At 36.6% G+C, this 23,591-nt stretch overlaps 1 protein-coding gene across 1 annotated transcript in view; it reads right to left on the reverse strand.

The window, feature by feature from the left end:
* LOC149779074 (uncharacterized) overlaps positions 1–23,591 on the reverse strand; it is a 77,991-nt gene that overhangs the window by 49,550 nt on the left and 4,850 nt on the right. Inside the window, exons 2-4 of the mRNA XM_089939627.1 lie at positions 5,435–6,181; positions 2,282–2,496; positions 1,121–1,275 (exon numbers count right to left, since the gene is read on the reverse strand). Of these exons, the coding sequence (XP_089795753.1) occupies positions 1,121–1,275; positions 2,282–2,496; positions 5,435–6,181 (1,117 nt within the window). The remainder of the gene's footprint in view (positions 1–1,120; positions 1,276–2,281; positions 2,497–5,434; positions 6,182–23,591) is intronic.

Here is a 23,591-nt window from a genome sequence, read left to right on the forward strand (position 1 = left end):
CAAATCTTTCTAAAACAATTCACCTGGTCTATAACATAATTTACCTTTCTCTCAAAAGTATACCTTACAAATCTCTCTAAAACAATTCACCTGGTCTATAACATAATTTACCTTTCTCTCAAAAGTATACCTTACAAATCTTTCTAAAACAATTCACCTGGTCTATAACATAATTTACCTTTCTCTCAAAAGTATACCTTACAAATCTCTCTAAAACAATTCACCTGGTCTATAACATAATTTACCTTTCTCTCAAAAGTATACCTTACAAATCTCTCTAAAACAATTCACCTGGTCTATAACATAATTTACCTTTCTCTCAAAAGTATACCTTACAAATCTTTCTAAAACAATTCACCTGGTCTATAACATAATTTACTTTTCTCTCAAAAGTATACCTTACAAATCTCTCCAAAACAATTCACCTGGTCTATAACATAATTTACCTCTCTCAAAAGTATACCTTACAAATCTTTCTAAAACAATTCACCTGGGTCTTTAACATAATTTATTATGCTCTCTAGGTTACAAGTTATCTTGCTCTCTATAGAACATAATTTTTGTATTGCTCTTGCACAGAGAATTCACCTGTCTTTCTGATACAGAATTTACCTTGCTCTAAAACAGAACGTTTCTTGCTCTAATAACCTTGCCCTTTAAAAGAATTTATCTTGGTCTCTGACATAATTTACCTTGATCTCTGAAACCGAATTTGCATGCTCTTTAACAAAGGATTTGTTCGTTCAGAACTTATAAAGCTAAACAAATAAACAGCATCATTGTAACGAGCATAAAAGGTAAAACAGTCATCTGTGCCGTTTGGAGTTGCAAACTCTATCTTATTCAAATATTTGTCATTAAATTCTTAGATGATGCGGAACATTTTGAAAAGTCTCGAATAATTTAAAAAGATCAGGTATCGATAGCTATGAAGGTATAACTTTGAGAAGAAATAAAATACATTCGCCATCTAATGAAAAGAGAAACTAATACCTCTTTGGGGAATGCATTTACTTTGACAAACTTTATTAAGCTAATAGTCTTAGTGTATCATATTTCAAATGAAGCGCCCCCCCCCCTTCTCAACAAATTGATTATATTCATTAAAAAAAACGGATACCCTTATCAAAAAGTAATGATTCGAACGATTTGGACCATTCCAGTGCCTCGGATCTGGAAATTTTTCTTGCTTGCATTTTTAATGTCGATTCTTCAAGACATGAGTCAGTGTTCCGTCTCCTCAGAGCCTTTAGCTTTCGTTTCACGCAACTTGCTCTGAAAAAATAAATGTACGTTATAATTTTTTAGTTTACCATGGTGATAATAAACACTTACGTTTGTTGATTGAAATAGATAGACATGCATGTTTCTGTGAACAGACAACATTAACAGCTGTGATCATTTCTTCTTTACAAGCTCAACTCACGTCCTTATTTTAAGAACATGTTATTTTAAACCTTCGTAAATGTGTATATTAATGAATGCGAAAAAATTGAAAAGATGCATGCCTACATAAATATGCAATGCTGAAAATTACTTTTTTAAAGTGGTAGCTAAGACTGTATAGCGTTTACGGTCGAAGAGAGAGAGAGAGAGAGAGAGAGAGAGAGAGTTCCAAGCATGTTTAACGAATTACCAGTTTGCGAACGAGACAGGCCAAAATTTAGCATTCATGCTTACATGTTAAGAGTTTACTTTGAAAAAAAGATATATTTTCTATATAGATAAAAGTTAAGCCAGAAAGTAGAAACAAAACGATAACGAAGACAATAGCAAAATGAATAAATGCAACTATCATTCTTACGCTTACAAATTGTTTTATTTAGAAATTTAAGTGATTATGCAGAACGCAAGTAGATAATCAGATAACTTGTTAGATAAGTTTGTGCACTTTGTTTAGATCGCATATTAAGAAAATGTTTAGCTTGAAAACGTCAGCAAAATGTCACATATAATAGAATGTATGACGACATTAGTACAGACGTGTGATCTTTTGTTTATTATCAACCATTGCGTGCTTCTTGGAAATCTAATAGTTTAGAATATATCAATTCTCGTCACGAACTGAATAAAAATAATAGTAACAAAAGCAAATAACGATAAAAGGTGAGAAGAAAAATACACATTCCCGCCCCGAAAAATAATCTCTGATTAAATTATTCACCATTACCCTTTCAACTTCGATTCTCTCACGATTCCAAACATATATTCTGTTTCTATTAGTTTTCAGAGAAGAAACGGTTCACTTTAACAGAACATGTTGAAAACTACAGGAACTCACATAGATGATTTGTGTTTTGTCTTCACTGGTACATCCTCGTGGTGAGAGTCAGAGATGTCCAATCTGCCCAACATGGCAGCATCAGCGCTAGAAGTTTTGTGGACGCTTCTCGGTGGCCGCAGTGATTCTTCGTGTGAAGTTGCGTCGATGAGAGTTCTCGTCTCTGGGTGTTTTTTACTTCCCGTTCCTGACGTTCCCAAACTATGTTTTCTGTCCTATAGGGAAATGAGAAACAGTCTAGTTTGTTTTACGGCGAAGAACGATTCACTACGAACACACAGTGCCTGCCGTAATAATGATATCACAACACTGGCAGTCGAATGACGATCTTTCCCATGACTTACAAACGCTTTAGTTTGTTGCATGTTTTAAAGAGCGGCTGTGACAGTATTTAAAAAGGAATATCATCGATCTCAACAAAATCATTTAAATATAACAAGAACTTAGAGCAAGTCTATTTCAAACCGGCAGCCAGTTATTTATTAAAACGGACTATTTCGGGACTTCTGAAGGAAATTATCTCGGTCAGCAGCTCGATACATTTCTTGGTCGCAGTAAACCACCGTTCGTTTTATATACGCTTCAGTGACTGGTCTTCCGATCGCTATACATGAGCAATCTGTGATTACAAAATTCATAATTTTATATAAAGGATAGAGTCTTATGTCCGGTTGTTGAAAGCATCTGATTAACTCGGTTCTTAAAGCCAATCCCTTTGTCAATATTCTACAGAGTTATCATGACTAAATCTCACTTAAATAATACAAGAATGTCACGACAATAGATAATTAAATGTATTTATGATACAGATTTGTCGTTACAAATATGGCATTATAGAAAAGCGGCCGTCATTAAAACCAAAGCTCTAAATGAATAATAATAATCCGATTAATTGCTTCCACACATGCCTTATAAGCTGAGACAAAAACTGGCATATGACAGGCTGAAAAACATAGATGACATAATGGTACGTTTATGTGTACTGTCATAAAATCATTCAGATATTTTTAGAGGTCGTAATTCAGCTTATCATAACGGTGTAACGATGCCCCTAAGCTCGTTCACTGAAACGTTAAAAAAAAGTTATTTAAATGGAACAGCATGTAAATCGATATTATACAGCCTAAGTTCAGTACTTATAATAAATAGAAATTAGAAAAAGAGCATCAGTTTTGTTGAACAAAGTTACTTTATGATAATCTTTTATCGTATGTGTGTGTGTGTGTGGGGGGGGGGTAATTTTTAATTTTTACGTAACATTAACACATGAAACTTTTATATCGTGCCACTGTGTAACCGTTGCACCTGCATCTATTACACGCCTTTTGCGCCATGCAAGAGGGCGCATTGCGCCTATTCTAAGTCTCCAGGGAGGGTTGTAAAAGTAAACAAAGAGGACATGTTTTTGAATAAATGCACAAGGGTGACGCCGGAGAAATTAAGATTTCACTGAATGTATTAAAAAGCCAATAATATTAATTAAAACCTCACAATTTGGTATTCTGAAAGGCTTACTTGTATGAAAACGGCAAAATATACCAAAAAATATTCATAAAAGTCCCAATTTTGACATGAACCCATAAACTGGGGCACAACAAAAACAAGAAACAAGAGTCCCTCAAAGTGACTGATGCTATACTGACCACAAAAAAATGTTTCCAGCAATCCATTATCGAGCGAAAACAAAATGTTCAATTAGGCCGCTATAGTGGTCATATTGGGCATACATTCTGCACCATTTTCATCTAGGATCACGCCGGCATCATTTGAAGCTTGCTGGTGCAAACTTCAAGTCAGTATGACCATTCGTATAGGAGGAGTAGCAAAAACAATATTTTCAAGGTGGCATTCGTTGCATCTGAATCTAGTTCAATACTGGTGTCATTTTGCTATTGGTTGTGGTTGGGTGCCATCTAGATATCATAAGAAATATTCTGATGAGAATCACATGGCGACATGCCTATCCATTCCGGAGGAGTAGCGACAGCAACATATTCAAGATGACCACCTTGGTGGGCACAATTCTGACTAGACACCGTAAGAAATCGTCTGGTGAAAACCCAATACAGATATGACTATACGTCTATGCCACATTGGCCATATTGGATATCAGATCTGCATTATTTTAATTTAACAACAACAAAACATTACGAGGAGTCTTTCAGTGAAACCCCATTGCAAGATAATCATCCGTTTAGGAGGAATAGCTACTGGCACCATTTTTCTTTAAGGGTATTCAGACAACGTAAGAATTGTCTTGGTGACAACTCCATGTCGATATGACCAGCTATCTAGAAGTAATAGTAATAGCAATATCTGAAATATGGAGATCAAATAGGCACTATTTCCTATACCCATTACCAGAGAGGGAATTGCACTGTAATACGAACGAACTAGAAATTTTCCTTCTTACACACTGATCACGATAGTATGGTGCAATTTAATATTCCTATATTCACCATTTCCTATACCCACTACCAGAGAGTGAATTGCACTGTAATAAAAACGAACTAGACATTTTCATTATTACACACTGACCACGCTAGTATGGTGCAATTTAATAAAGCATGATTCAATATGCATGAGCAAATTTCTAAATCAAACAAGCGTATATCTCTGTCAAGAACTGTCAGAAAATGTTGAGAGTTTAAATTTACCGGCCTTTCTAACGAAATAAAAACCACCAAAGTCCAAGAAAAAAACGCATCGCTCCAAATTTAGTTTAAAGCTATGAAGTTCTTAAATATTTACTGAGATTGAACGAAATTAGTTATAGCTTCAGGATTTTAACTTAAAATCAAGACTGAAAAGCAATCAAACTCAGCCCCATCTTTTCCTCCACTTGGCATGCACGGTTTCCAGGAACTCGCATGTTTATGACGGTTTAAGAGGCTAACATGTTTGTCCAGGTGATAGTAGTGTTATAACGTCAGTTTAAAATAAGCAAAAAAGAAAAAAAAATTCTAGACTGTCACATTCTAATCGTTTCGAAATTTATTTATGTTGACTTCGATTCACATAAATTAAGAATCGACGTTCAGGAAAAAGATCATTCGGGTAGATAGAGTCTAATTTGTAGCAGTCAATATAATCAATTTACCCACTTGGGACCACCGAAAAAATGGAGAGAGAGAGAGAGAGAGAGAGACTTACACCATCTTTGCTTCCCATATTATATTGCAAAAAAAGTGCATAGTGTGGCACCTGGAGATCACTTTCACTTCCAGCACTGCGACTGCGCCGCAGTGGATGGGATATCAGATTCTGAAACCGTCTTTTTCTGGAATCACTTTCTTTTGGACATGTCTCTTTGTCATCTTCTTCGTTATCTTCAGTTATACTGCATATTTTATCTCGATTCCTTTCACACTTTGCTTCCTCCTCTGAATCATCGTGATAATACTCGCAATGAAAGTGCACATGAAAGTCTCCAAGTCTGGAACACACATCATCCGCCTCGGAGATACTTTCCTTTATACCCACCCCTTCATCTTCCTCAATACTTTCTCGTTTCGAAGATAACTTTTTCGACTCTAATAACCTGTCGCTCCGACTTTCCTTGGATTGCTCAGGACTTTTCACCATATTATGATACCCCGATCTATGTGTTGATCCAGAGTCAACTGCATGTTGGGCAACTGAGTCGTCTTCATGTACAGAACGAGCGGCGTCTGACTTGTTTTGTCCAGACGAACCTAGATTCTTTGAATTTTTGCCGCATGTATCTTTTGTGGTTTCCCATGGCAAGTGACCCTGCCTCGAGCGTTGTCCTTCGGCCGATCCCGGTCTAGCAATGGAGGTCAATTTGGATTTCGGACCTGATGGTTGGTGTGCATAATAGTCAAAATATTCCTCGTGCTGTTTGCCATGAGGCGATGGCGGTTCATCGAGCTGAACACCCTGTGAAAAACAAAAATAAATCAGAAATAAAATAAACGTAATGCGTAACTAGACTTGCATTTGCAGAACATGTATGCTCTCAATGCGGAAAAAAATGTCAAAATACATTATTTTAAATTTTTTTTTAAAAAGAAACTTTGTACAAAAAATAACGGTCCAAATTCACTATACCAAATTTCACATTAACCTGACGTGTCTTCTGCTAAATCGCCGCAACAAGATTTTTGTAAAAGTAAAATATAACAAAGATTACAGTTCAAAGAGTCTGTAAATTTGTAGAAAATGTAATGGTTTCTGTAACTGCATTAATACGTAATCAGGTGATTCATACCCATGCATAATAGTCTGTTGAATATGTTTAGTCAACATTGAGTGTTGTTTGTGAAATAGAGCACACGCGCTTCTCAGGATGTTAATCTGCGCTTAGTGTATTTGTCAAATCAACAGTTATTTACCTATAAGACCACCCACCCACCCCGCGAGAAAAGATTAAAATATCGTATCATTAATCTTTTCGACAAGAAAATGTATCCCTATAGCTCTTTTCCATATATTTTTCTCTATATATGATCTCTCTCTCTCTCAATCTCACACACACACACACACACACACACACACACCCCTCTGATACAATATAACATAAAAATGTAAAAGACCAAGTTATTTAAACATTTTTGGGGTCATGCAATTTCGCTTCCCACGGGAATTTATATTTGTGGGAATATGAAGGAGTTGTGGGGAACTTGGAATGGGATGCAGTATGACTTTATACGGACTCAAAAATGTATGGTACAATGCTTGTGCAAAGTTAAATGTAGGATAGTACTGTACATTTGATTATTAAAGTGTATGATATGCAATGAAACCACGCAAGGGAGGGGTCAAATTTATATGTAAGATCATTTCAAATTTTTTCCCCAACCCTAACAAATACTTACTGCTCCCTAAAATATTTAGGGACTTCTTTGATTAACTCCCCTTCAAATCTATTCCTGTGAGCTAAAACTGTTGTACCTAATGATTAGCATCTTCGCTAGGTTCCGATATGATAACCCTAGCTACATGTTGGCTTATCGAGCAGATATTTATGTTGCTTCGGGATTATGAATTTCATTGGCTGCGGCGGCAACCCACCGCATACAATCAAAATTAAGTTGTTCACATTTGAACATATTTCCTACATGATCAAGACAAGGGGAGAACACAACCTGAATGGACTGATAAATAACCAGTTTTCCACTGCCGATCCGTGTTTCTATAAATACCGCTCACTCACATACAGTTGTAATGGTTTCCCACTGGTACGTAGTCATACTTTCAAAGTTAAACTTACAAAATATCCTTTTAGGTCAATTGTCTCCTCCATTGTCGGCCGATGTACAATACACCACTGTTACACGTTGTTGGTTAGTTGACTAATCATGACGTCCAATAGATGTAGCTAGAACGAAGCACAACAATATATGTTCGATCTGCCAAGGTGTAGATAGGGTTATCATATCGGAACCTTGACTAGCGAAGATGAACGTTTAGAGGTAGCTTTAGGTTCAAAGCATCGAGCATCAGAGATGGTTAAAAAATTTCAAGTCATTTTGCATTGATAACAACATATTATTCTTTAAAACTATTCCATAAAAATGTTATGGATATATTCCAAATTATGTAATCAGCAGCCATTTTGTGGCATGTTAGCAGATTTACCGTTGGTTTTATGTTGTATTTGGAAGCTGAAATAAATTAGTTGAATCTTACCAAACATAATACACAAACAGAACGCAAATCGGGCTTAGTATCTATAATTATAACTTTAAAGTTGATTTTGCTTCCGTGTGTCTTGTTCAAAATAACCAGTTTTGATGACCACATATAGGAGAAACTGCGAGAATGCACATCTTGGTAAAATGGGATGACGATCGTTTGCTAGTAACCTTATCTGGAAGCATCCAGTCTTCGCCATAGTCGCTAAATATGCGATTCTGCTAATTGGCGATTTATTATCTACTTTTGGATATTATCCCTACGCCGACCAGCTAAGAGGACACGTTCTTATGTTAAGAAAAACAAAATAGTTCCAAACACTTGGCCCCAATACTTTCTTTATTTTCATGAATTGCTAAGGTCATTCCAGTCTAACCACTGGCTATAATTTAAACTACGTAAAATTCTGAGTAAAAATGTCTTCACACATGTTATTTCAAAAAGTAATATTGCTCATGCTTTTTGGAGAGCCTCCCTTGTCCAATTTTCGCGGTGCGCAGATTGACGTGTTGTCAAGCTCTTCAGTTTGGGAGACAAGTAAATCTAGCATGCAGACCACAATCACACAATGCCAAGATAGAAGTGAGCGGTTTTGAGAAAACATCGGAAGTTGTGAAGTTTGGGAAGCATATATTAGCCTTCCACACAGACTAAACAAATGATATTGGAACAAAAGGGATATATTATGCGATCACACTACGAGAACTAGTACAATGTATAGCACACTTCCAGGGGCGAGGCTAACGATACATAACCAAGCCATAACAAGCAAAGTAAAACTTGTATTTATCTCATTATGCGTAAGGTATGGGAAACACTTTACGTTGGTTAGACAGACAAAGTCTTTAATAATCTATTATCATAAATTTGACCAGATGACTAAACATTCGACAAAGGTCAAGAGGTGGGACACTTTTCATTCACTGGGCACGTCTTCAGTATAGATGGTGATCGCCTACTCATGTTGTTTTGAAATTCTTACATTTCCAACTGTGCAATTTTTTTCTCTCCATCGAATCATAATACGAATATTATTAGACTTTTTGTCATATATTTCCTTCTGGTTAAGTAAATAAAAATGGTGGCCTTTGTCTATATATATAAAAATATAAATTATGTCTCGTATATTATTTGATAAAGAACAGTACAGATACATTTTGAGATAGGCAAGCTTTGTGTAGGGGTCAGAATATACGTACAAAGAAATAACGTTAAATCACGTACCACGATAGCGATAAAGGAAAAGTATTTACTTCGTGCTAAGTAAACAAAGAAAAATAACCTTCAAAACGAATAAAGAAAGCGTAGCCACCCTCCACCAGCCAAAACCTTGGAACTGTGGCAAAAATGGAATTGTAAATAACGGGCGCAGTTTCGTCCTGTACGTACTTGCGACGGACCTGTGTGTGTGTGTGTGTGTGTGTATATATATATATATATATATATATATATATATATATATATATATATATATATATCCGGTCGATGTCTTCGATACGTATCTTTACATTAAAGGTATCGAAGTGTAAAGCCTTAATACAAATGCCAGAAACTCGAAGATAAAAAGGACATTTAGTGCGTTCGCGAAATACCATAGTACTCTCTTAAAAGTCGACTTCAACTGCAAAGGCATAGGTCTGCCGTCGTATTATACACTGGCTGATCCGAGTCCAGACAGTTTTATCAGGCGTAATCTATAAAACAAACAACATAGACCCTGATCTGCTGGCGCATCAGATGACGGCAGATCTGGAATTATGCTGCTTGCAGTAGGGCTCGACTTTTAAGCGAATATAGACGCTTTGTCGAACTTGGACGGGTTTAGGCAGTGATTCAGATTTTAACATAGCTGCAAAACTTCATTTGTAGTTGTGGCCCCTTCAGTCTTTTAAGAATGTAGAATGTAACAGAAGGGCACTATACTTTTGTAAATTGAAGCTAATGTGGTATGCAGTACAGTTAAATAGTGAGTATGGCGAATATTGCACACGGTGTACCATCTTTATCAGCATGTTCCTTTTCATCCATATTTGAGATAGGAACAACAGCGAAAACAATATAGTCATTCGCCACTTAGACGATGACGATTATGCGACAAGAAACGATAAATATGATGTCCTTAAAATCTCTCCAACTGTAATACAACCAGACAATATGTAGTATTACCTACTGTTAAGTAAATAAATTTGGACATTTTTGCCGTTGTATTTTGCATTAGCTATTTTACTTCAAGCATGATGGAACAGTTTGAATATAATCTGCCCAATGTGTTATCAAGCCTGTTGGTTCACTTATCAAATAAAGAAAATAATTATGTCAAATTAATATAATGATCCATTAGGTGTTACATATTTTTTTTAAAAAGTGCTGGAACGCGATAATTGGCAGATCACATTTTGCATATATAAATGTCGACCAGTTACAAAATGCCAAGTCTTCACTTTTATATGGTACATGGAAAACACTGAACATTACGTCAATTTACAGTTATTGTTTAAGAATAGCATCAGTTAAAAGTCAGATGTTCCATGTGATGCTGCTAAATGAAAGAATATTCAATATCTTCGACAATACATTAGGCTTCTTTCGCATAATTTTGCCCGTATATGAGAGATAAATTGCAATTAAACAAACTGATATAACGACTGAGTTCTTAAATTCGCATTTTTCACGAAAGCTAAAACAGGAATCTCTTGCCAAAACAGGAACGTTCTGGGACAAGCCTGCAATGCACATGCCCGATCTCTCAGAGGAAATATTTGATGTGCTTGAACAATAAGTAAAAGGCACTAGTATATTGCAGTTATCCGATAATCCAAGAGTCACTCCGAATGTGGAAAAGGTCACACTGAGTATTTATGGTATGATTTAGTTACCATCTTGTTGATGTATCCACGTACAAAGTTTGATCAGTGAACGTGCCACATTGTTCAAGAAATGGCTAGTGTTACCAACAAACAGACTAATGGGAGAAATTAAAAATGCTTGAGCTAATGATAGGGCATTGGGATAAAACTAAACTACATCTTACGTAATCACAATATGACTTTCCTAAGTTTTGACAAATTTATGCGGTATTGCGTCTTTGTAATTTGAATCATTTCTAAGAGGAAGAGCTCAAGTCCCCACCAACCTCCATCCCCACTGTATATCACAGAATAGTTTCTCTAAAGCTCATGTCACGTGGCAGGTTTGATGACTAGAGCACGATGTTTCAAAAACGGTTCACAGTTCTACGGTTAATACTGAGCTTCAGTATACGTGATTGTGAACACCTATTTTTGGTACATACAAATTTAAATTGCTTTAATGAGATGTATGCTTGCTGAGTGCCTTAAAACACCTACTTTGATTAGAAACTGTCGCAACACGAGATGTTTTAGTTTGAAAAACATCAACGGTCGTAATTAGAAGCCGCAGCAAGGAGTCATTAAACCAAAATGTTTTGTTGTAAGTCTAAATAGCGTAGGATTCCCTTGAACTCAGTGCTGTAAAAGTTTACTGTAGTAAACATGTTCGTTTGTAATTTTTTAATTTCGCGTGAAAAATGTAGCAATGAATTATTAAATGGTATTTCAGAATTCTTAAAAGCCGCTAGAAATACTCTGATTATTATAATTAACCGTACCACGTGTGCATCGAAGTTTCAATTGACAATAAACAAAAATCCACAAACCATCTATATATAACTTGTGCTGCCCTCACCTTAATTCGCGTATTCATCTCTATTAAATGATTGTCGGGACGCAGTACTAATCCGTTAGGTGTGCCCATGTGCAATTTCTAATCAGCCGTTCGATATAAATCCCTCACGCTGTACAAATGTAGATACTAGTAGGAATTCACTGGTGCTTTGCAAAATAAGAATTAAACAAAAACACCATAGCTTTCCAACGCTTTGAATACATTAAGAAACGGTAAATGATAAACAAAGTATGCCAATATAAAATAACCATGATTCCAATGCATTGTAAAGTAGGCGCTGGGATGTTCATGTTCTTCCCGATGATGACATTGTTTTTTCGTCGCCAAATAACATGGACATACGCAGACAGACAGAAGGAGGAAGGAAACAGAAGCAACATACATTGGATGTAACGACATTCACCCCTCCCAATTTTTGTTTTGCAGTAATCGATGCAATTTACAAATATAAATTTTGCGAGAGTGAAGATTTTTTAAAAAAGTCTTTGTCTTCTGTTTTTTTTTTCTTTCTCGGAATAAATAAATGATTACGCTTTCTAAAGAAAAGACTTGAAAATTGCCGCTGCTAAAGAATACAAAATTTAATCGAAAACACACCATCTCTTAGATCGTTCCGAAGCACATCGGTCCTTCCTGAAAAGCACAAGCATTAAGAATGAAACAACAAAGCTTGGCACGCTCAATCTGCCGCAAGTTGCGGACAGCTATTGCCGGGGATTTTGCTGCACCCACCGGAAAGCTCTGTACGTTTGCTTCTATTTTCTAACTCGCTGAGTTATTCCTCACACTCGAACAAAAAATACAACAGTCCAAAATCTTTCTGTGCCCTAGTTATAACCTATCTTTAACGACAAATGCATGTGTGTGAAATCGTGGTTCAGAATATTGGCATCAGAAGAGTTAAAATGGTGTGCTTTGAGGTCAGCGGTTACGCAGCTGGAAAGATTAATATTAGTTTGCATTGATAGCTATTGAGAAAATAGTCTCACAGTTCAGGTAACACACAATGCTAAGCTTGACGTTTAGCCTGGAATGTCTTAACTGAGTCTATTTTATGTAAACCTTTATTTCAGTTGGACTTACTCTATGGATACGTTTGATTCTGTGTCAAAATCTTTAATTTATTTATTTCTTCAATTTTTGCATTGTCCGACAATGCCAATTGTGGTAACAATGCGAATAAAGTTTCAAAGTTTTGAATGTGCATCACTATGTAAATGATTTACAAAATACTCATTTACTGTCTTCAGGTATTGACTCGGAATATGTAAACTCAGACATCGCTAACTATAGCCATTTAAACATGTCCTTATGGGTTTAACGACATTTTCAGCACACGATAGGCCATACATGGCGGCCAGTATCACTAGTGGAAGAAGAACCCAGAAAACTCCAGTAAAAAACACCGACCCGCGGGAATCTACTACCCACGTGAATCTACTGGCAAAGTTTCTCACATATATTGGCCGATCCTGAGACTTGAACACACTCTGACAAGACCGCTCCAGTGGCATAGTGGTTAGAGCGTCTGCCTCAGATGCGGGAGGTCGTGGGTTCGAACCCCGGCCAAGTCATAGCAAAGACTTACAAAAATGGTACTAACAGGTACCTTGCTTGGCGCTCAGCATTAAGAGGTTAGTGTTAGGACTGGTCGGCCTGATGGCAGGATAATGTGGCTGGATGGGACGTCACGCTACATGTCTGCGGCATGATGCACCAGAACTAGACATCACTATAAACTGCCACACTGCAGACATATTTGCGATATGACTGAATTTTTTTAAAGGTACGTTACAAATCCTAATCACACACACACACACACACACACACACACACACACACAGAGGTGTGATTGCAATGTTTGACAAAGTCGCTTTGGACCACTCAGCCGTCCGGGGCCTCCATTATATACTTATATATACTTATATGTACAGAGAACGAAGAAAGTGTGTGTGTGTGTGTGTGTGTGTGTGTGTGTGTGATTTTTTTATTTTTAACGTAGTTTTAACGATTTTTCAGTGATATCGCTAAGATGTATGCAGTGTCACAATTTATGATGATGTCTAGCACTGGGGAATCATGCCGCAGACATGTAACATGAACTAACCTCTTAATGCTGAGCACCAAGCGAGGCAGCGGCTACATCCATTTTCATAAGTCTTTGGTATCGCTTGGTCGGGTTCGAACCCGCGATCTCCCGCATCCGAGGCGGACGCTCTAACCACTAGGCCACTGGAGTTGTCCAGCTACTAAAGGCTATATGTACTAAACATATGTTTACAAAATACATTCTGTATGGATCATACAAAGCATGGGAAAACTACAGAAAACAAAGTAATATATAAACGAATTAATCTGAGAAGAAATTGTTTAGAAAGATATGCTGGGGCATTAACTCTAGAAACTTCATTTCAACTATTTAGCCCGATATTTTTAATAAACATTCTGTTGGTCAATATAAGATCAATCTTCTTCAAAGAACAAAAATTGTAAACAATGCCAGAGAAATATGTGAAATCAGCAATAATTTTGTTTTGGTCAGTCCTCAAATATTTTGACTCTTCAAATCATCAGACTATCAAGGCTATTACGGACAAAAGTAACACAGGCACGATTTTTGAATTTAAGCAGGATAACCATTAAGACGGGTATGAAATTATGTAAAATTTAAAATCGAAGAACGCTACTGCAAAGTGTCCGTGTGTGTGTGTGTGTGTGTGTGTGTGTGTGTTAATTTCTTGCGAAACTGATAAAAGTTGGGCGCCAATCCTTGCTCGATATGTTAGAGATCTAATTAATACAACTTTAGAGTCCATTTCTTTCTCTAATCCTCTTAAGGAAGCAAAGTAGCTCAAGATTTTCAGAAAAAGATCACCAGCCGACTTGATAAAATTAACTATAGACCTCTCTGCAGTCTAGTCATCATATCCAAACTATCTGAGAAATCAACTGAGACACAATTAACAAGATATTCTGAGAACATTGTAACAAATATTTGAGTGTGTATCCCATGTGTCATGGATACCAGACAACTATTTCGTTTACTTGAAGGCTGGAAAAAGCCCTTTCACTAAAACATATATGTAACTGCGTCCTGGTGGATTTATCTAAGGCTTTTGACTGCCTCCCCGAAGATATTGTCATTTGCAAACTAAGGGATTATGGTATGTCAGATGACTCAGTGGGGCTCTTACTGAGCCCTAAGTCATATCGGAAGCAGCAAAATTAGGACACAGGGTGTCTTGAGTAGACGACTTGAAATTCATAAAGGGGTTCGTCAAGTGGTCAATCCTCAAACCTTTGCTTTCTAATGTCTTTATCCACGATATTATTTTAATTTTTAAATATGGCTCTTCATATAACTTTTCTGATGATACTACTTTGTTATTTTCCTCACCTTGGACCGCAACGGTGGCCTAGTGGCTAGAGCGTCCGCCTCTGATGCGGGAGGTCGCGGGTAAGAAACCCGACCGAGTCATACCAAATACTTCTAGTTGCCCGGCTTGGCGCTCAGCATTAAGAGGTTAGTGTTAGGACTGGTGGGCCTGGTGTGAGGATAATGTGACTAGGTGGGACATCATGTTACGTGTCTGTAGCTTGATGTCCCAGTGCTAGACATCACTACAAACTGTCACACTGCACGCATCGTAGCGATGAACTAAACAAGTATTAAAAGATACGTTAAAAATCAAAATCACACATTCCCTCATCTGACTTAATGCTCTGACTGACACACGTAAAACAGAGTACAACATTATGATTGACTGCTTTACTGCGAACAAGATGCAAGCCAACTCGGAATGGTTTTAAGCACTGTGGTTTGAAAACGATATTCTGTATGAAGCTTGTACTTAACATAAGAAGTGATGTCATAAACTGTTAAGCTGCTAGAAATTGACATTGAAAGAACAGTTCGATTACATTTTAAGGAAAATCTTTGTAGGACAGCTTCAAGGCAGCTGTCTTGAAACGTTCTGGTCAGAATTATCAAGACAACAAACTAACACTCTTTCACACATTGTCCCTTAGCCTGGCACTTCTGTACCTTAGCCTGACAATTGTGTACCTTAGCCTAACAATTCTGTCCCTTACACTGGTATTTATATTCACATGACTGTCATTTTTGCAGTGACATTGAATACTGCTACGCTTGAAAGAAAGAAAGAAAAAAAAAACAAAAGAGCGTGCTCAGAGATTTGTGTCTGATGATCACACAAGCGCGTGCTTTGCGATTTGTGTATGATGAATACAAGAGCGTGCTCTGATATTTAAGTATGGTGATAACACAGTTATTATGAACCCTTACTTAAGGCATAAATGCCAATCCTGAAGGTGCAAAGACTTTGAGCTATGGCTCTAGAGACCTTCACAATTCTGAATAAATGTGCTCCCAAATATTTGGATGATGTGATATGTTTTGAACACAATGCATACAGCTTTAGATATTAAAACATTTTAGATGTCCCAAGCATTAAAACCTCAGCATATGAAAATTTTGCCTTTGATGTGCAGCTGCAATTCTGTGGAATGAGCTACCTAATCATCGTGGAACGAGCTACCTAATCATCGTGGAATGAGCTACCTAATCATCGTGGAATGAGCTACCTAATCATCGTAGAGAACAATCAAATTTTAATTTGTTTAGATCATTAATTTTATCATGGAATGGTAAACACTGTAAATATAATATCTGCAAAAAAATACCCCAACGCTAATCCCACCAACCACCAACTTGCCGGCTATAATAATGTGTTACAATCTTCGCCTCAGTATGTTTTTAATCCTAAATTAATGCTTAGATTTTTAATTTAAATTTCTATTTTAACCTATTATAATAAGTAACACAGCCTTTGTATTTTATCCTTCAAATCACCATAACAAGTGTTTTCTTAGTTATCTAATACATTTTCCCTTTTAATTACTGCCTGTTTAAAATGCTTGACTTGTTTTTATTTTACGTTAAGTGCTAAGTGTTTTGTCCAAATATATCTAAGTATTACGATGTCACTGTATATTTGATATTTTGTCTTGTATTTTATGTCATGTCGGTAAAAGGCTTATGCTGACTTGTTTTAAATCATGCTGACTATAAATAAATCTAACCTTTATAAAAGTTATTTTGTCCTATTTTAAATCAGACGAAGTCTATAAAAGACTATATTAAATTTTGACATGATCATGTGACCGCATGACTAGTCTTGAGTATGTTTAAAATGTTGGCGGTACAGTGCGAAAGTTTATGAGAATTGTTTTAGTTGTAGATATTGCTTCTGAGAAAATAAGCACAGGAAAACTGGAGCAGATATGTAAGTATATCACATCCAAGAATAACTTTTTGTTTTCTTTGCAGACTTTCAAGCCAAAGTTGAAATTATTTAAAATGCCAACGGGTCGAAAGCACGTAATTATCTGAAAATAACTTGTTAGACCCAGTAAAAGTGTTTCCACCAGGGCGAACAATGCAAATCCAATTTTTAAAAAAATGAATAGGTCTTAGTAGAATTCCTTAAAAGGATTATAGTTACCAGAGTCAAGTTAAGCGAGAAAATTACCTCATTTTGTATTCATCCTTTCAAGGTCAAATACTATTTTTTCACGCATGCGTAGTGACTGTCAATGAAGGTCACTTTTTCTAACCCTAATATCAACCCGATTCTGAAACTAGTCCAACTATCGATATCAGCTGCCAAGGTTTATTTTCAACTTCTAATCGTAAATAAGCATGATGACAAGCTTAGGAGAAGCCTTGCAAACGTAGAGTGTCTATAAAAATATAGGACAAGCAATGAGTTTGGATCGAAACACAGCTAATTATCAGGTATGAAGATCGATGGGTCGGACCTGGCGTTAAATCTCACATATAATTCTGGGGAGATATAAACGTTTTGTGATCAGATAAGTTGGCAAAACTCCTGGCTTTCATTGACGCTCGTCGGATTATAGAATCAGGATAATATAGTTTTGGGCACTGCAATGATAATATCGTATCCCAGGCACGACTGTGGGCAGCCCTACTCAACCTAGAAAACAACTGTTAACAAGAAAGACCGCTAACATTAATCATTGATATTTTAAGTCGTATAGCAAGCCATTAAATTCCATTGAATGTCAGTTTTGCAAATGTCAAGTGCCAAGTTGAATAAACATGAGTCAGAGACATATCGAGACCACTGACGAAATCACGGTTACAAAACAGTGACGGATCCAGATGTAGGTTCGTAGATTCAGACGCACTCCATCACGTCCCCTCCCCTTTCTCACTTCCATTCAAAAAAGAAAACAAATCAAACCAAAGAACAAAGAAAGTTCTTAGGAAGCAACACAAAAAACAAAAAAAAAAAAAAAAAAAAAAAACCCAAGAAAAACAACAACGTTCAACTAGTTTGGTTCAGCGTCGGGAAAGTGTCTATAATCAAGAACAAATAAAATCAAGATTGTTTTATTCGGGTAAACCCGTTATAAAGTAAGTATAAGATAAAATTAGACAAAACACCAGCAATATTTAAGTCTGCTAGAGGTGTGGATGAACAGGTCCCTAAAGTTCATATGAAACATGCCCATTTATCTCTTCGCATGATTTGCCACTGCCATCAGGGCAGAAAGGCCAAAGATGGCCTGTTTCACTTGGAAGCAGTCCAATACATTTGCATTTGAGAATCTTCACCAAATTTACATTTGTAATCTCTGGGTAAAGATGTACTATTTCGTTCACGGTTACTAATTTCTAAGTAACAGGACGTGAATTAACGTTTATTCCATAAAATGTCTGCTTTTCCAATTCTTCTTTTAATACATGGATACGACATGCCGTTGAACTAGACTGGGATTTTACTGTTGTGTAACAGGTTTTCACCAAATGTCACAATGAACCGGTTGTCGCACAATGAAAGAATCTCCCTTAGATAATAGCTATTCATTGTCAAGAAAAAATAGCAATATACAGTTAAAATGAATTCGTTTATTTCGATAAGAGCAGTCACATTTCAATGACATTGTCGTCGTCAAAATTGTTTCTAGGTATATTTCTTAAACCCTTAGATACGCATCATACTTATCATAAAACATTGTGAACGTAAGACATTTCATTCAACGACACGCTCCGTCGCATCTTTGACTTTGGGGTCAAGGTGACAGTCATGGAAAGATTGCTCTTCGGTTTTGGTTAAAGTTTTTTTTTCCCATTTCTTGATAGTTCTTAAACGCAGAGATAAGTTTTCTTCATACTCCAGATGAACCATGAAAACACCAGGGCAATTCATTCTGTGAAATGCTGGCTCGACCCTTTTACCTTGAGATGAAAGTTAGAGTCGTATAATATTCACGTTGTTTTGCTTACGAATTTTTCATTTACCGATATTTTCTCAACCATTGATAGATTTTCTTCACACTCGGGATGAATCATTATGAAGTTAATCCAATTCAGTCTACAAGATGCTGCCTCGCCTGTTTCGTTGTAGTCAAGGTAACAATAACATAAAATTTGCGTTAAGGTTTTGTGTAAAGTCTCTGCATTTGACTTTATTTAGTAGATCACTCTATTGATTCTACGGCACGCTTGCTAACCTCTTTGGCCTTGGGGTCAAGGTCACGTTCGTAGAAAATTTATGTGAATTCTTCCGATTATGTTTCTTTTTCTACTGTTTTCTTATATTTCCTAACACCTCGGGGGTCTTTTTTCCTTGGAAAAATCATGAAACGAAGGCAATTCATTTTACGAACTTCTCACTAAATCTTTTGAAATTGGGGTCAGGGGCATACGTTTCACGGTAATACTTTAATCGTGGATTCGACATGCAAGCCCTGTCCTCTTGGTTGAATAGGACCATATATGACCAATATAAATATAGTGTTTGCTTTGCTTTAAGTGAAATATTACGAGACTGAGCTAATTGGTCCATTATATTTCCTTGGTGGCCCCTTACATTTTCAAATGGCTGTTTGCTTTTCGTAATTTTGCATTACTTTCCATGGGAAACAGGGCCAAAGATCCATCAAAATACCAGCGGTTTTGTAAGCTAGGGGGAACCATGCAACGCACGATAATTATAGATACTCTGCAGTATTTTGGGGTTTTCGAAGAGATGTTTTAAATTTCAGTTTATATTCCTCTTCCAACGAAAATTACTGCAACCAATTAAGAAATAAATACGCACTATGCGGCAACTGGTGCAGACCCTCTAACTAAAGTAATCATTGGGAATATGGTTTATTCTAAAATGCTTGAAATGGTTTCTAAGCAGGTTTATTTTTTGTTTCTCCACAATGATATGTTTTATATCAAATACACCGAAATGGACGATGTAAAATGGAGAAGAGACACTTATATGTAAACATCCTCGTATTATATAAACCTACATTGTCTGATTCTCAAACTTTTTAATCGGAGAAAGGAACCAGACTAAGATGTCCCAAAAAGTGGAAATTAACGTTTACAAACGCTTTCAAAAATCAAGAAATAGAAGTATTGTGACTTCCGAATCACATATATTCTGGTCATATCTTCGTATACAGATGTTCCACATATTTTGACCCATACAATAGGTCAGATGTGCCTGGAGTAGATTAATAACATTAGCAACATATTAAAGGCAAAAGGTTCTGAATTTTATGGACGAAAAGAATATGAAAATAAATAACTTATCCTTGTAAAAACCTTATCTGACTCAGGGACAAGGCCTAAATTACAACACCATCCATTGTGGTGAAGACAACAGGAGGCCCTGAAGCAATAACTTCCAGGACTTTTGCTTTGCGAATATAAATACACTTCTGAACATCTACCTCTAAAGTCTGGAACAGGAAGATTTGGTTGGTCTGAAGGGACTCTAAGTCAGTGGCGACAAACTCCAAGGAATGTGCGCTGAACGAGCTTCCTGCGTAATCGTATGCACTGTCCGTTAGAAATATTTAATGCACCAGGAAACTTGCTATGTACTGAGATCGATTCTGTTTAGGAATCGATCGGAACGTCACTCAGCCATTTCCGTCAGCTCGAGAAATAACCTCGGATGTGGTTGTAGAAATACACATTGATTTGATGTGTTTCGTGAATTGCCTTTGGCGGAATGTACTATATAAGGTGGAGACTGTTCCGGTTGTGAATTTGTCTTCCTCCGCCACCACAATGCTCATGCAAAAGTAAGTTGTTCAGAACATAGTTCTCAATGGTGAAGAATTACAGCTCTCAGGCTTTATTTTCCGACTTGACGGAACTGGCCGAGGATGGCTAGTCTATTTAATGCTCCAAGAACCATAACTCTATATAGACATAAATTCTGATCACGAATATTTTAATGCACAAGAAACTTTAGCTCTGAACTGAGATCGATTCTTGTAAGGACTTTTTATAAAAATTAACTTTGTGCTGAGCTCGAATCTTGTCAGGGTTTTTTTTAATGCACATGTAACCTAACCTCTGTACTGAACTCGAATTTTATTCGGTTTAAAGATAGATGACAACTTAATATCCCAACTGTATCACAGTAAAAAAAAAAAAACGCAGCACCTTGTTTCACGAAGATCATACTGATAATGGGACATACTTGCACAGAATACGGAATGCGGGAGGTTGCGGATTCGAACCGAGGCTAAGTCATACCAAAGACATATACAAATGGTACTAACAGCCGCCTCGCTAGGCGCTCTGATGCCACAATGGGAGTATTTTTTTTTCATAGGAACCAGTGTAGAGTGTTCACACTTGAATCAAACCGTTTATCACAATTTTGAAATGAGTACTCCCAATGGTACGAAGGCTGGTGTGTAGAGAATTGCGTTAGAGGGAAAACATGCATTGTAAGCAAAACGTTCAAAGTATACGAGTGACCTAGAGCAACAGATTTTTCGTGGTTTTCCTGCGAAACAGAACCAGATTCTTGCACGTGCCCAGCAATTTCTTTCCATTAGCATGTTGTATACTGTGGACTTTCTAGCCTCTGAAAAACTTTGTTTTATACCTTTCTTAGTAGAAAAATTCAACAAGTTTCTACAACTTCAGTGTGCACTTTGCATATCAATACTAGTATATTTATTGTGTGCTTACATCCAGGTACGAGTCCACTCTATATGCAGTGGGGAAGTATGACTTTCGCACGTCATGTAACACTGAAATTCGACCTCTCCTCCATCCCAGAATATCATAGCCTACCTAATAAATACACTAGAACTACATGTCATTCTCTGCACCAACAATGTGTCCCACATTTCAAGTGCACAAAAATCATGCTCAGTCCGAAAAATTGCATCTCTCCTTTATCCGGTAAAATGCTGACAGCGTCTTAAACAAAAACATTTAAAAAAGCAAATAAGCAAGTCAGCAGGTAAGAAAGTGAGTCACATGTTTCGTCAGCCAGATTGTCTATCTTTATGTCAAACATGGGATTCGTATTTACTATTTATCAACAGTGTTGGCAAGAGATCGACAGTTGTGTCGTATACAATTCTGGATGGGGATAATTCACCCAGGATACTCAAATGGTAACCAACCATATTACAAATCAATTTTCCCAAATCCAGCAAGCTCAAGTTGAAAATATTAACAGCGAGAGAGAGAGAGAGAGAGAGAGAGAGAGAGAGAGAGAGAGGTGGGGTGGGGTTTAGTACGCCATGCTTTGTTCTACAAATATTATACTCTGAGATCACGACGCAGATTAGACATAATTACCTGTATTTAATGTTTAAAAGGTACATATTCTTCTATTAGATAACTGCCTTCCTTTTCATTCGTTCGTCGATCCTTTATTTCACATGACACACTCTCAAAGTCTGGCATTTCTTGTAAACTTTAGTCAATGTAGAGTTCAGTCTCGCACTTTCTCGCGCTAACATGATAATAGAGAGTTAAAAAATATATCGTAGCTTATCGATTACATTTTACTCGTAATATTTGTAATTATACGGGATTCTTTTACTTAAAATCCCAACCATGCCACGGGCAGGTGTTGAGTAAACTCCGAAATATGCCGAGTTTGCCGACTTTCAAAAGATTGCATCTTAAAGATTGTTTTGACGCGTGTCCCCGATTTTAAGATGAGTATTTAAAAATTGTTAATAATATAACTCGCGACATATTTTCCAACAAATGTGTTTGGTAATCAATTCCACACGTATGTATTTATTAGCCACCTGGATATCGTTAAAGTGTCAATTTACCAAACCTCTAGTTCAAACAAGTAGCGTTCATTATCTATTGTTTACGTACTAGTATTACAGGAGACCGATTCATACTCACAGGCTGGCAAATAATTCAATAAATAACATCGCGTTCTCAAGGCATCCAGTCGTGAATACAGATAAATCAGTGTGCTATTATTGTTGATATTGCTGCGGAAATAAATCTGCTAGCGTATCCTGGGAACAAATAAATGCTACATTAAGACATTAATAAAATTATGTGAACACCTCTCTTCTAGTTAAGTTAAATTTTTCAGTTCAAGGTCTTTGACCCGAACGCCTCGCAATCTTTAAAATCGAGCTATTTCTGAATACTTATCTATGGCTCCATTTGTCTATCTTTGCACATCTATCTATATGTGCCTTATTTTCATTCCTTTTTTAATCATCTACACTCTCTCTTTACTTTTACAAATATCGTTTTTGATACCTTTAATTATCATATATATATATATATATATATATATATATATATATATATATATATATATATATATATATATATATATATATAATGCTATTTCCTTCCCAAATTTACAGTTGTTCACTGTATCTTATTTTGAAACTTTAGTTGTGAAACTGTATTGTCATATTTTTGGGGTAAGCTCATATCTTCCAATCACAACGTTACATTTTCCGGTCAGATGCGGCAATCTGACGTACATTAACAAAGTAATTAAACGCTAATCCACTAGCCAGCAACTATTGATTTCGTCCACGAATAACTAGCAGTCACTAATCCGTTGGGGCAGTGAAAATTACCGCATGTCTCTAT

This window comes from Sinohyriopsis cumingii, chromosome 17 (assembly GCF_028554795.1).
Source record: "Sinohyriopsis cumingii isolate HCF-2022 chromosome 17, ASM2855479v2, whole genome shotgun sequence".
Lineage (NCBI taxonomy): Eukaryota > Metazoa > Mollusca > Bivalvia > Unionida > Unionidae > Sinohyriopsis > Sinohyriopsis cumingii.